The sequence below is a fragment of the Anopheles arabiensis genome, chromosome 2, assembly GCF_016920715.1.
Source record: "Anopheles arabiensis isolate DONGOLA chromosome 2, AaraD3, whole genome shotgun sequence".
NCBI classification, from domain to species: Eukaryota; Metazoa; Arthropoda; class Insecta; order Diptera; family Culicidae; genus Anopheles; species Anopheles arabiensis.
In genome coordinates this window covers 79,130,345-79,143,934 of record NC_053517.1, presented here as the reverse complement: position 1 = coordinate 79,143,934, position 13,590 = coordinate 79,130,345, and the positions used below count along the sequence as shown (strand labels likewise).

Genomic DNA, 13,590 nt, shown 5'->3' with positions numbered 1-13,590 from the left:
CATTTTGTTTTTCTTCGCAAATTCCAATGCGTATCGTTTTAAGTACTTCTCACATCTTTTGCATTGATTTGGAAACTTATAAAATGATTTTCCTGGGTGTTTTGTCCAATAATTCTCACAAAATCGTGCCTCACACTTCCTTTGCAATTTGTATTTAGAAAAGTCGTTTACATCTAAGCAGCAGTGAACAGAGCTTACTTTTACAGAAGTGTTCGCCTCACTGGTAAATGATAGTACTTTCGTGTGGGACACTTTTGTAACGCCAGTGTTACGTCGGTTTGTTGGTGGTCTCAACATGTTTTAAACAATGTATTCATTTGAATAAATCGTTATAAATCGAAAGAAATTCAAAACTATGCAAATCATAAACTTTGGAGTGAATTTGGGAAGTAACAGGTTGGCTGATAAGTCCCCGGTCTTACACATAGATGGCGCCGCTAGTATTAAATGCATATTATTTTTATATAGTACCAACCTTCAAATGATTTGTGTCAAAATTTGACGTCTGTATGTCAATTAGTTTGTGAGACAGAGCGTCTTTTGTCAAGCAACTTTTGTTATTGTGAAAAAAAAATGGAAAAAAGGAATTTCGTGTTTTGATAAAATACTGTTTTCTGAAATTCATGAATTGGGCTTCGAATTGCTTCCCCACCCACCGTATTCTCCAGATCTGGCTCCCAGCGACTTTTTCTTGTTCTCAGACCTCAAAAGGATGCTCGCAGGGAAAAAATTTGGCTGCAATGAATAGGTGGTCGCCGAAACTGAGGCCTATTTTGAGGCAAAACCGAAGGAGCACTACGAAAATGGTATCAACAAATTGGAAGGTCGTTATAATCGTTGTATCGCTCTTGAAGGGAACTATGTTGAATAATAAAAACGAATTTTGACAAAAAAATGTGTTTTTCTTTGTTAGACCGGGGACTTATCAGCCAACCTGTTAATTTAGAAAGCCCTTTGAATTTGCAGATGAGATACGAACAAATCAATAAACCTGTTGTCTGTTTCAAGTAGGAGATATAATGCGAACCAACGGAAGTAAAATAACTAAATAACTATTGGCAATAAAAGCTTACCACTGCAATCAAAGCTTTCAACCAATAAAATAACTCCAGCAATGTATAAAATAACACATAGTCCCCGAGATACACTATGAATGCGGACCGAGAAAAAACCGCGTACCTGTAATTTCCATCTCAGTTCGTATCTCGTTCGATTTCCAGCCAACTCTGGCTAATTTTCATTCAACTTTACATGTAGGGGGTGCTTTTATCTACTGAATTATTTGTTTGATATGATTCGGACTGAAAATTATATTTGTCTTTTTGAGTGATTTTTAAACCTATCCCGGGGACTACTAATGTTCATTTGCGCCACAGCATAGACATAGCAAGAGCAATCATGAAACGAGATAGGGAGAATTAGAGCAGATTGAGAACTAGTTGGAAGAGCGAGAAAGAGAATTAACGTGGAGAGCTTAAAAAAAGGTACTTAGACGTTTGGGATAGTCGGGGGTCCGAACCAACCATTTCCCACGTGACAAAATGCCTTAAATGACTCCTCAACTACTACAAAAATTATAACTCGATCCGTATGGATAAAAAAAAAACAACTGAAAGGCAATGTTATTCGTTAAGTATGCTTAACTCGCAAAATTTAAGTTTGCTTCTCAGTCGTGAAGGAAAGCAAACACTTTTAAGTGCGAAAGTTCCAGGCACCAGGACTTATGTGAAGTGTGAAGCACACTCACTCAAAGTCGTTGGTATAAAGTTTATTACACGTTTAGAGGTGGTAATTCGTTTTTTGGCTCCAAAGAGAGCATTTCAAAGTTGAACAGAACTCTATAGAAACGATCCAACTTTCTCTACCACCCATCTAAAATAGCACCCATTCTCGACGTAAAGTGCAATTTCGTTGAATCATTCCAATTAACAATACTTCCAGACAGACCACCTGCAGCACTATTGGACAGTAAATCAATTTAAAAACGGTTTCAAAAGTTCAGTATCTAGCCAGGTGAGTCTGCAAAAGGATGTGCGTGTAAAAAAAGAAATTCCAGCTTTTTATGACAGTAATAAAATATAACAAACAGAAAGGAACTTCTTGAGAAAGATACTTAAACTATTGAACAATGAGTCACACGCAGAAGACTCCATTAGTAAGGTAAAAGTGTATTTTATTGCTTTTAACAACTTTAAAGACTAATGTTTGGTGCAGTTGCGTAGGATAATGCGTGTGCTTTTGTCTTTTCGAGTCAGGGACACATGAACCTGGTAAATCTCGTGTGGTAGTTCAGCGCCAACAGTCAAGGTTTTTGCTATAGCAGTTTCTTTTTCGTGCCATCCATTAACTTCTTTGGGATATCATCACTCAGCGAGAGGAGTTCCCTCGGGGTAGGTTGAGGATCCGTGCAGTAAAGCAGTAAAGCTATTGCGTGTAGAATTTATTGCTTTAATCTGTGAAGGAAATGGATGGCGCTTAAAGTGCTTTCAAGACACTTAACTGGCGACAGCAGTAGGATGTTCGCAGTGGCAAGATTGTTCATTGTGCAATTATTTCATCCATCCGATAAGGTAGAATGATGTCATCATAAAATTGATTATCAATTATTGAGTTTTTTTGTGTTTTCGAGTAAGTAAAAACACATTTTTGTGTTTATTTTTTCTTTCAAAAATCATTCGATCAGTGATATGTTTGTATACACCCATTTTTGTAAAATGTAATAAAAACGAGCATACATTTTACAAACTTTTAAAGCATTTGCTATGTTTTGTTCCAGGAAAATATTTTACGTTTTTCACTACAATTCTTTAAGTCCACATCCCTTTACACAGTTTATATTCGCGTTTAAGAAAGCGCATATTCCAGCACTGCATATGGCTACACAATCTGTTAGTCCCAGGTGATTAATTTGAACCGCTTTGTGTCTATTTCCGTCATACCACATCAACAACTCCCTTTGCCAATCGTGCATGCCGTCGTGCAGAATACTCAAACACAAAAAAGAAGAAATTGCGCACCATTCCACCACCAGGGCAGGAAATATGTAAAAATGAAGAAAACGGAACCTATTTGCCAACGACCCAATTTACATACACGCCCCGTACTGTTGGGTATTTTTCCCTCCTGTGGTATAGGAAAGGGCTTTACCGCCTCAAAGCAAAGTGTGCTGACAAAAAGGTACAAAGGATGTTTTGTGGAAACCCACCATAAATACATACATTTATTGAGAATCCTTACCTTAATGATAGGTGGTTAGAAAAATAAACATTTTCTAAACCTGTGATCAATCAAGTGTCGGAGATTCAGAGTGCAGCGAAGAGCATTATAAAGAGCGTCCAAGTTTTTTGTTATCTTTTTTTATAAGCTAAAGGAGATCTTAGTTGTGACAATTTACTTAAAAACTTACAAATTGTGCTTGAATTTTAAACAGATAGACATTTATTTAGAATAACATAAAAATCAAGTGCATGTTTCATTCTATTTTAGTTTACAACACACATTTTAATATTGAAACAGAAGAAATTAAATGATTAGCTGCGTGTCTCTGTGAGTTAAATGCTCCCTCACACACACTTTGATCTGTGACCTATATCGATACCTGTGGCTTACTTAGTATCGCCTCGTTTGCTGTTCATTGTTAAAGGTTTTTCTTTTGAATACTTTCTGTTTGCTTTGTGGGTGACTGTGATGCGCTTTTGGGGGCTCATTCTTATGTCCAACTTTAATATTTTTCCTCTTTTCACGAACTTTCTTTGTTTCCTTCTTTGATGCTCTCTTATGAATGTTTTGCCTTTTTGTTGTGCTAGTTGGACGAGATTTCTCGTTCCTCTCCGAATCGTTTGTACAATCTTTGTTTGAACTTCGCCATCGTTCTTTACCTTGCGTTTACTGTGTTTTTTCGCGCTTTGTTTTGTTTCTCGCTTTTCTACTCTTTGTTTTCTTGCTACTGTTTGTTTTTGTTTTTCCGTTTGCTTTACTGTACGTGATGGTCCTTTTCCATTACTGTCCTTCAATTGTTTATCTTTCCGCGAAATATGATGTGCTTTAATATGTGCACCATGCTGGTTTTTCACAGATTGTGTGTGTTTTACCTCTAAATTGAGTCGATCAGAAATGTTGTCCATTGACGGTGTGGAACGCAGTGGGATAAAGTGTATGGTGGGTGAGATAGTTTGCGATTTCTTTTTCTGACTCTTTTTTGGTTTTTTACCTGCACGAGTGCGAATTGATTTCGGCGTTGTGAGTTCGTTCGATGGACGATACCGCTCCGTTTTGTCCGAAATAAGTCTTGAAGATTGTACTATTTCTGCAGGACCCGCTTCTTCGGCTCCTGCTTCTTCTCCCGCTTCACCTCCTTTTTCTCCACCTTCTTCACCACCTCCTTCACCACCTTCCTCACCACCTTCTTCACCACCTCCTTCACCACCTTCCTCACCACCTTCTTCACCACCTCCTTCACCACCTTCACCACCTTCTTCTTCACCTGTTGCTTCGCCACCCTCCTCACCACCCTCCTCACCACCTTCTTCACCTGCTGCTTCACCACCTTCTTCATCTGCTGCTTCTCCACCTTCTTCTCCACCTTCTTCACCACCTTCCTCTCCGCCTTCTTCATCGCCTCCATCACCACCCTCCTCACCACCTCCTTCGCCAGCCTCCTCACCGCCTTCTTCACCCGCAGCTTCGCCACCTTCTTCTCCACCTTCTTCACCACCTCCCTCACCGCCCTCCTCACCACCTTCTTCACCTCCCTCTTCGCTCCCACCCTCCTCTCCACCTTCTTCACCACCCTCTTCGTCACCACCCTCTCCGCCACCATCCTCTTCGCCACCATCTTCTTCACCACCCTCCTCACCACCTTCTTCCTCACCACCCTCCTCACCACCTTCTTCACCACCATCTTCGCCATCTCCTTCGCCACCCTCCTCACCACCTTCTTCCTCACCACCTTCTTCACCATCTTCCTCTCCACCTTCTTCACCACCCTCCTCACCACCTTCTTCGCCGCCACCCTCTTCACCACCTTCTTCCTCATCATCTTCCTCACCACCTTCTTCACCTCCTTCATCACCGCCCTCCTCACCACCTTCCACACCATCCCCCTCACCATCTTCTTCACCATCTCCTTCATCATCTTCCTCGCCACCCTCTTCTTCACCCTCTTCACCACCTTCCTCATCATCTCCCTCCTCTCCCCCATCTTCACCTTCCCCGCCACTATCACCTTCTTCGCCGTCTTCCTCACCGTCTTCACCCCCTGCATCATTTTCTTCACCATCCTCTTCGTCTCCTCCTTCACCTTCTTCTTCACCACCTTCTCCATCATCACCACCCTCCTCTCCGTCCTCTTCACCCCCTTCTTCATCGCCCTCTTCTTCCCCCTCACCTTCTCCATCCTCATCGCCATCATTTCCCTCTCCCTCCTCCTCATCATCTCCCCCTTTTTCTCCATCTTCTTCATCGTCACCTTCATCGCCATCTTCATCCTCCTTTTCACCGTCATCCTCTCCTTCGTCGCCATTTCCGTCATCGCTTCCTGGGTTCGGCATATCATCTCCCTGATCCGGCACACTGGTGATACCCGTCACGACATCCGTATCGATCGACGATTCGGTAGTAGTTTTCCCACTAGGCATTATGTACACTGGATAAACTGTGGACGGGAAAGAAATGTTCAAAAATAAAAGCTCAAAAAGTCATCAATTGAAAGAAGAAAAAGTAAAAGCAACAAGTGCATGTGTATAGGTATTTATTTTGAAAAGTAAGAATCTCCCGATGTAACAGTAGTAGGAGTAGTGGTAGTAACATTATCCAAGCATCACCAATCCAATCTGTACTGGCTTAACGGCGCTTCTCACACTGGCAACTCACCTGGGTAGGCACAGCACGGCCGCCGGACGTAGACGAGGCGTACGTAATTGGCACAGTACTGGCGCACACCCTGGTCGTCCAGGGCAAACACGTGCCGGCCAAGGTCAACGATGGCTGCCTGCAGGTACGGTGGATAAGCCGGCCAACGACCGGTCGCTGCATAGTTGCACAGTATCTCTAGGAGCGGAGAAGGTGAAGAGACAAAATAGGGGAATTAAGTGTCTTGTAACCACATCACACCAACACACACATACAGGCCATACGTATGGGAGAAAATGAGAAACGAGAATTCACTTACGCGGTAGACGGAGCAAGTCCTGAGAGTTCCCTTGCGGTTTCCTGGGCGGTATGGTACCACCGGGCGGCAGGATGACACCCGGTACCAGTGCTGGCGGTCGCCAACCGTTCGGTGGATCGCCCGATATCGGTGAGTCGGTGGGTGCGGGACGCAACCAGAAGAAGGTACCACTGCACGGCTGGCCGACGAGTAGCACAATTAGCAAAGTGCTGCTCACGAAACGACGACCAGTGTTACAAGAGATTTCCATTTCGAAGGTGTGTTTGTCCTCGCCCCGTCCAGTGTGGTCGGGTAGACCTCAGTCACAGCCGTAACGATGAAAGTGAGTTCCGAGTACGTGCACTGATTTTAACGCAACTGTTTAGACCAAATGTCCGCCACTCGGTGAATGCTTGTTCAGCAAGAAGCAATAATCTAACTACGTTCTTCATGGAACAAACGGTCAGAATAGGGCGCAGCAATAAATAACTATCCAAAGGTAGGTTGAACTCTGTCCCGGAATCACCTTTGCCCTGGCGGACAGTTACGTGCCAAGTGTCGTCAATCGAGCACGGTACACCCGAGCACGTCGCCAGTCCGTGGAGTCCGGGAAGTATTAAGCAACCCGGTAGGCATTAATGATGTGAGACCATGCTCGGACTTTCCGGGCTCGGATCAGTTACCAACGTCTCATTAGATTGCGCTAGCATATTGCAGAGTGGACTAATGATAAAAGTTTCCATTGCATCACGAATACCATAGAAGGAGTTGTTGGGAAATGTACAGAGTAGCACCGAAAGACAATTTTGCAAGACACGCAATTGGAATTTTATTACAACATTTTTATTAGAACCGTACTAGAAAGCTTCTAGCTAAATGAAAGCTTAATTGGAGTACCACTAAGACTAGGAAATAATTCTTCCAATCGCAAGAACAATGTGCCACGGCCGATTCTATTGTAGGTCGCCTTCTAAGGCTGGAAGGAAAAGTACATTTTATCCTTTGTGTCATGTGGTCCTCAAAGTTTAATCCTTTTGATTTTTCTATTCTCGATCGATGTTGTCAAACTGTTATGGTGCGTACTGCGCATTGAGAAGCACATTTGTTGTTCTGAACAATTGGTTGGTTTTGTTCAATGATTCATAGATGATCAGATGTTTGGTTCACTTCTTATTTTAGTGTCATTCGCATCCATTTTGCTTCATTTTGTATTTATTGCATTACAAAGACTTGTGGTAGATATTTTCCCTGGAGGTCCGTTTTATGCGATTAAAATGTTGAAATTTAAAGGTCTGCCGATTGAAATTAAATACGGGACGTAACAACATGTCCGTCATGGGTTTAAGTCCCGAATAGACCGTGCCCCAATACGTAGGACTGACTATCCTCCTATGGTAAAAATAAGTCACTGAAAGCCAAGCTCACTTCTCACTAATGGGTACAGGCAGGCCTTGATCGACAGCGGTTGTTGTGCCAAAGAAGAAGAAAATGTTTAAATTAAAAGTGCAGTAATTGAACGTTCACCAAATCTCCAGAAATTCGTCAATTCACTTTAGCGGGGCTTAGGGATTTTTCCAAGTAATTTATCATGGAAATTTACAATACTAGTGTGCCTCAAAATTTTGAAAATCAGTTTTTGCCAAAAAATAAACCCTTTTATTTTGTATCAAATATAAAAAAAACTAAACTAAAATGAATAAACATATGAAAAATCAAATAATTTTAATAAAAAATTTAAGTGCGATATGCCAGAAGAACGCACTACTAAAGGTTCTTTTTGATAATTCTCTTTATCACCAGCAATCGCTCCTAAAACGATCTTTGCCATCCTACCAACGATCCTTGCAACAATTATTGTCTAAATCTTTGAATGTCTATGTATGTATGACAAATAATCAAATGCAAATAAAAAGTGCAAGAAAAGGTGATAAAATATCTCCAGTATTTGATGCTAATAAACGCTGATTGGTCAACATCGCTCTACCCACGTACGACAACTAACGAAATGATATTTCCTCTTCGCAATTTGTACGCCAGCAAACGACACTGCAACGAACAGGAAAGATCAATTTGCAGTGCCCGTAGTCGTAAGTAGAAAAGCCACAGTTGATGTTATTTTCAACCATCTTCTAATTCCCCTCCCCCCCCCCCATTCCATTCTTAGCCATCCAAAGAAGTTTCTGAAGCGTTGTTTACAGATTTTCAACCAGCCCCCGTTGCATTCCCGTTCAAAAGTTGTCGAGAAAATCCTCTTTGAGGAAGTCGAGGCACTTGAGGAACCGATCCCCGCACCCAAACACATATTCACAATCCCGTATCGCATCCGGTTCAATGCCAATGGCTGTCGGCCTGCAATCGGAAGTGGGTCGGCCGTCCATTGATTCGATTCGCTGCAATCGACTTTGCTGTGACTGCAGCCGCTGGTTCGCTGTGTCACAAACGACTTCCGTCACTCGAACGTTAGAATCATTGGCACCGTCGTCATCATCATCATCGTTGTCGTCGGGAAACGTTCAATGTTCGCTTTGATACAGTTACTTAGCCACTCGGTCGTCCCAGAAGCTGGTTACCATTGAGAGCGGAACACATTGCCAGGGACATGATGTAACGAATGGACAGTTGGAGAGGGTGGACAAAATGTGTTCAGCACGGTTGCTGATGCGGAGAACAGGATTAACTTTGTCCATGTCGAATGTTACACGGGGGACAACTAGACATTGCCGCTCCCCGCAGCCCAGTGGATTAGTGCGTGGTGCAACAAGTTGAGCTGCACAGCGGATGAAATCCTTGCCCTTTTTAGTAGTTGTCGGTGTATGCTTTCACTCCGAGGCGTGGTTGCCCCAATTTCCCATTCCCACTTCCCCCCATTCCTCCATCAGGAGCGCTGTCGAAGTTGTGATGAAGAACTGGGCAATCACCCCCCAGTTCCACGAAGGTGACCGAAGGTACGGCTATTAATGGTTGATGAATATGCGCATACGCAAACCGGCCGTGTTTTTCGCTCTGTGTGCGTGCGTGTGTGGTAACTGTAAAGTTTTCCATCCATCCATCGGTTAGGTTATGTTATTTTTCGCCCTTTACATTTATGGTTGCCTGGGGATTTGGGCGTGTAGTAGGTATGCTCGGTTTGTAGGTCCCGGAATGTAGGATGTAGTACTGGCCATTGGGCATAGCCGTGCTGGTTTTGATATGATACAAAGCTCATCCTCGTACGGGCGTTGCTGTGGTGGAGGCTGCTGCTGCTGCTGTTGTTGTTGTAACTCTAAATTGAATATTAAAATACGGCCCTGGTGCAAGTTTAACACGATGATAATTGGAAACGGGACCATTACGGTTGCTTTGTGGGTTCCATTTAATTTGTTTGCCAACACGCCTAGACCACGGTGGTGGTAAGAATGCGTCGTGTTGTTGGTGCAAAGTGGCCATGTTTTGATTAGCGATAATGATATTGTTTTTTTTTTGCTATTATTTAATTGTACGATGACTTTGTACATGCGAGAGAAATGAAATGTTGCATCGGATGTTTTAATTCATTCAGTTTTATTTAAAACAAGCACGAGCATAATCGATATTTTCAAATTGTTGGAAGTCGCAAAAAAATGGTTTACATACATGATTCCACAAAATGGGCAATCATAACGTATTGCTTAATGAACACATCGAGAGGCCTATGTTCAAAAAACTGTTTTACTATGTAATCTTTGCCAAGAGAATGAAAAAGTAAAACAATTTACTGAGAACTTTAGACTGACCGCTTATTAGACGAATTGGTGCAGAATCATCTACAAATTTCAATAGCGCCATCTATTGGATTTTTGCTAAGTAGCATTACGTTTGTCAGGAATGTTAAGGCAGCACTATATAAATATGCCCCTTTTGTGTTAATTGTTGTATTGCAAGTTGTTGAGAAAAGTATGAAGTAAAAGGTAATAGACAATATTGCTGAAGATGTAGATATAAGTAATTCTTAAACTTACTAAAAGTATACTACTTAGCTGTCTGCGTCTATAGGAGGCCGTATGATGAAAGTTGTTCTGTACCGATCAGCTACTCACATAATTTCCGTACGAAGTTCTGAATAATACAGATGTTATTTTTGGATATCAAAATATGAATAATTCTTGCACAAACCTGCAAAACGTCTCTACTATGATAAAAATATCTAAACGAGTAGTTCGCAATTTCAATAACTGAACTCTATAAAGGAAAGCAAGATGTATAGTTCGATTTTATACGAACAATGAACAAACATATACACAATTATTAAAAACATTTTCATAATAATCACATCGCATCGTACAAAAAACGATTGTAGAATTAATATTCAAAAATACTTTAAACTTCTACGAACATACGCTTACTGCAGGGGAGGAGAAAAAACCAACTCTCGCAACTAGGTCACAACAAAGCAGCAGCGAGGATAAGCTGCATTAGACCGGTCCTCCCTGTTCACAATCAAGCGAGTGTTTGGTATTTGCTTCCATAATTTGATTGGTTTGTGTGAAGTGACGCAGCAAAGGATTGTCGTTTCCGTTTTGCGTTTACCCAATCGTTGGCCCAATCCATTCGTAAGCCACCGGGGCCAGGTGCGTTTTCTTCCCACGAAGGACAAATATGCTCCGCGAAGGGTGCGCTATGCAAATGGTAAGAACGAATCAAGCTCACCGTACTGTTTGCTCACCGGCAAGGAGATGGGAAAGGACAGATGGATAATTCAATAACCGTATGCATGGTACGGCATAGCTAAGTCGTGCACCGCTCATCTAGGCCCTCACACGGACCCCCATTCTGTTCAGGCCACACGTATGTAGGGAAGACACCAACGGTTAACTTTCTCTACTCCCTGGCCCCTTCATCACCGTTGTCGTCGTTATAACGGAAGTTAATTGTGTTTGCTCGGTGTGATTGAATCTCAGCCGGGCTATAAATATCGGCCACCCGTGCTGCACGCCGTCGTCGTTTGATCTCGACGGAGCATCGGTTAACACAAAAGACCAAAAAGCTATCACCTACCTGGAGTGTGTGTGTGTGTGAGTGATTGCCAGTCAGTCATGGGCGGAAGAGATAAACAAGATTTAATTCTGCCCCTGATGATAGCGTCCCTGTTGCTTTCCGGCCATTCCGTTGCCGCCGCCGTGGACGCCTCCATGGTCGGTGCCGTTGGAGCATTGCTAAAGCTCATCGGGACGCCCCTGAAGGTAACCGCTTTTGTTGAGTGCTGGAATGAAGGTATGCTTTGAGGCACGCCCGTGTGTGTGTATGTGCTGTAGTTTTAATCCCTACTTCCGTTCTGTTTGTGTTTCCGTGCGTAGGGGAGAAGCTTATGTTTGCAAGGATCGGTCTCTCCGGCGGTCGTCATTTGATGCAGTTCGTTGAACCGAGACGAGCATCCCTAGACGCCCGGACAGATGTCAAGGATATGGATAATTACCGGAACGCCACGCTCGATGAAGATGCTGAAAGTCACCAAACGTTGGTGGCGGTGGATCTACGCTGCAACGGGTCGGAACGACTGCTAGCTGAGGCTGGGCAGCGTCTGTATCTAAACTACCGCTGGCTACTGATGGATTCCAGTGAGGGTGGTGCCCCGTTGGGTATCGAGCACTATCTTGCTGTGCTGCAGGACTTGCCGGTCCTTGTCAGCAGTGAGATCTTTGTGATGCTGGAAGAAGACGGCCAATCAATACGATTTATGCAAGGTTATTACATTTTTGAGTTAAGTGGTTGTTAATTTTGAAAACATTCAACGTGTGTTTAACATCTAAAGTTTACAGAGTGAGTCAAAATTCTGAACTGCTAACAGAACACTACGCTTTGTGGAATGCGACAGTACCAGGAGCTACTGAGGGAGCGATGATCGATCTACGAACTCACAAAGTCACTTCGGTGCGGCGTAAAGATCTTCACGGTCACTATCTTCGAGCGTCGATGGTTATTACCAATCCGGATACGTTGAATCATCTCACGGACTACAAGTAAACTGTCCTTTTAGTCTTCCCTTAGAGGCACTAAACCTTGAGTATGGCTTTGCATTATTTATAGAGATAAACACATCGACACGATCACGAAGGTGAACTATATTTTGACTAACTATCTGGTGGCATACCTTGGAGCCGAAGTGAACTACACCCGTGTGACAACCTGGGGCTACTACAACACTACCACCGGCATGTGGGATGGTATGATCGGTGAGCTAGTGCACAATACGGCCGATTTGGGTGCATCGCCGCTCTTCTTCACCACCGATCGCATTGCGGTGATCGAGTACCTTGCCATGACGTCCGAGACACGGTCCAAATTTATCTTTCGCTCACCGAAACTGTCCTACACCGAGAATGTGTTCGTATTGCCGTTCGATGATGTGAGTCCCTAATGTCTTGCTGTCCGTGGGATAGTTATGTATTACCTTATTTGTTTCCAGAAAGTTTGGATCTGCGTAATTGCCGTCATCATTGTTTCCTCCGTCCTGCTGCTCGTTACGCTCTGGGCGGAATGGCGCATAGCGAACGGTGACCTGGAGATGCCGCCAGCCCCGCCCGATTCCTCTACCATGGCCGCCAGCCTGCGTGACACACTGCTCATGATGTACGGGGCGTCCTGCCAACAAGGCTCGGCCGTCTTACCACGCAGCTGCAGCGCCCGCACGATCACCATGCTTACCTTCACGGTGTTGATGTTCCTGTACGCTAGCTACTCGGCCAACATTGTCGCGCTGCTGCAGAGTCCCTCGACCAAGATCCAAACGCTGGAGGATTTGCTTGGCTCGCGGCTCAAGTTCGGTGTGCACGATACCGTGTTCAATCGGCACTACTTTACGCACGCCACCGAACCGACGCGCAGGGCACTGTACGAGCAGAAGATCCGCCGACCGTACGGACCGGACGCGTTCATAGCGCTTGAGCAGGGCATCGATCGGATACGGCATGGGTTGTACGCGTTTCACGTGGAGCAGGGCGTCGGGTATAAGGTGATCAGCGAAACGTACCAGGAGGACGAAAAGTGTGGCCTGCAGGAAATACAGTACCTGCAGGTGATCGATCCGTACTACGCGATACAGAAGAACTCGTCGTACAAGGAAATGGTGAAGATTGGGTAAGATAGAGGACTTTAGATGTGGGATTTACAGCAAGATAGAGGTTCTGTCTCTTCTTACAGATTGTTTCGACTGAACGAGCACGGCATCCAGTATCGAGAGAACGACAAACTGTACACCAAAAAGCCAACCTGTTCGGGCGGTGGTGGCAAGTTCGTCCCGGTAAGTCTGGTCGACGTAGAGCCGGCCGTCTGGATCATCCTGTGGGGTAGCGGGCTGGCTTCAGGATTCTTCCTAACGGAGCGGCTGTATTTTCGCTTTTTGAGAAGGAAAGTAGAACAACTTGTTCGTCGATGGCAACACACCTAAACAACCAGGGTGAGAACGAATGTCATCAAGCATAGTAGAC

General features: G+C 44.0%; 2 protein-coding genes across 2 annotated transcripts; one reads left to right on the top strand and one right to left on the bottom strand.

Moving 5' to 3' along the window:
• Positions 1-1,418: 1,418 nt before the first annotated feature.
• LOC120894312 (spore wall protein 2-like) lies at positions 1,419-6,419 on the bottom strand. The gene is made up of 4 exons (XM_040296821.1): positions 6,170-6,419; positions 5,872-6,048; positions 4,211-5,653; positions 1,419-1,435 (listed from the first exon to the last, which is right to left on the bottom strand). The coding sequence occupies exons 1-4, from the start codon at positions 6,417-6,419 to the stop codon at positions 1,419-1,421; spliced, it is 1,887 nt and encodes a 628-aa protein (XP_040152755.1).
• A 5,050-nt stretch (positions 6,420-11,469) lies between these two features.
• Positions 11,470-13,585, top strand: LOC120895768 (ionotropic receptor 75a-like). The gene is made up of 5 exons (XM_040299366.1): positions 11,470-11,847; positions 11,916-12,123; positions 12,191-12,509; positions 12,570-13,240; positions 13,304-13,585. The coding sequence occupies exons 1-5, from the start codon at positions 11,472-11,474 to the stop codon at positions 13,548-13,550; spliced, it is 1,821 nt and encodes a 606-aa protein (XP_040155300.1). The 5' UTR covers positions 11,470-11,471; the 3' UTR covers positions 13,551-13,585.
• The last annotated feature ends 5 nt before the right edge of the window (positions 13,586-13,590 follow it).

Bases quoted from the DNA above. Each gene is read 5' to 3' on its own strand.
- LOC120895768 (XM_040299366.1), top strand. From the start codon at position 11,472: ATGTTTGCAAGGATCGGTCTCTCCGGCGGTCGTCATTTGATGCAGTTC. The intron at 11,848-11,915 runs GTTATTACATTT...TAACATCTAAAG, and splicing joins ATCAATACGATTTATGCAAG to TTTACAGAGTGAGTCAAAAT. The intron at 12,510-12,569 runs GTGAGTCCCTAA...ATTTGTTTCCAG, and splicing joins TCGTATTGCCGTTCGATGAT to AAAGTTTGGATCTGCGTAAT.
- LOC120894312 (XM_040296821.1), bottom strand. From the start codon at position 6,419: ATGGAAATCTCTTGTAACACTGGTCGTCGTTTCGTGAGCAGCACTTTG. The intron at 6,049-6,169 runs GTAAGTGAATTC...CTCCGCTCCTAG, and splicing joins GGACTTGCTCCGTCTACCGC to AGATACTGTGCAACTATGCA. The intron at 5,654-5,871 runs GTGAGTTGCCAG...TCCCGTCCACAG, and splicing joins GCCGTGCTGTGCCTACCCAG to TTTATCCAGTGTACATAATG.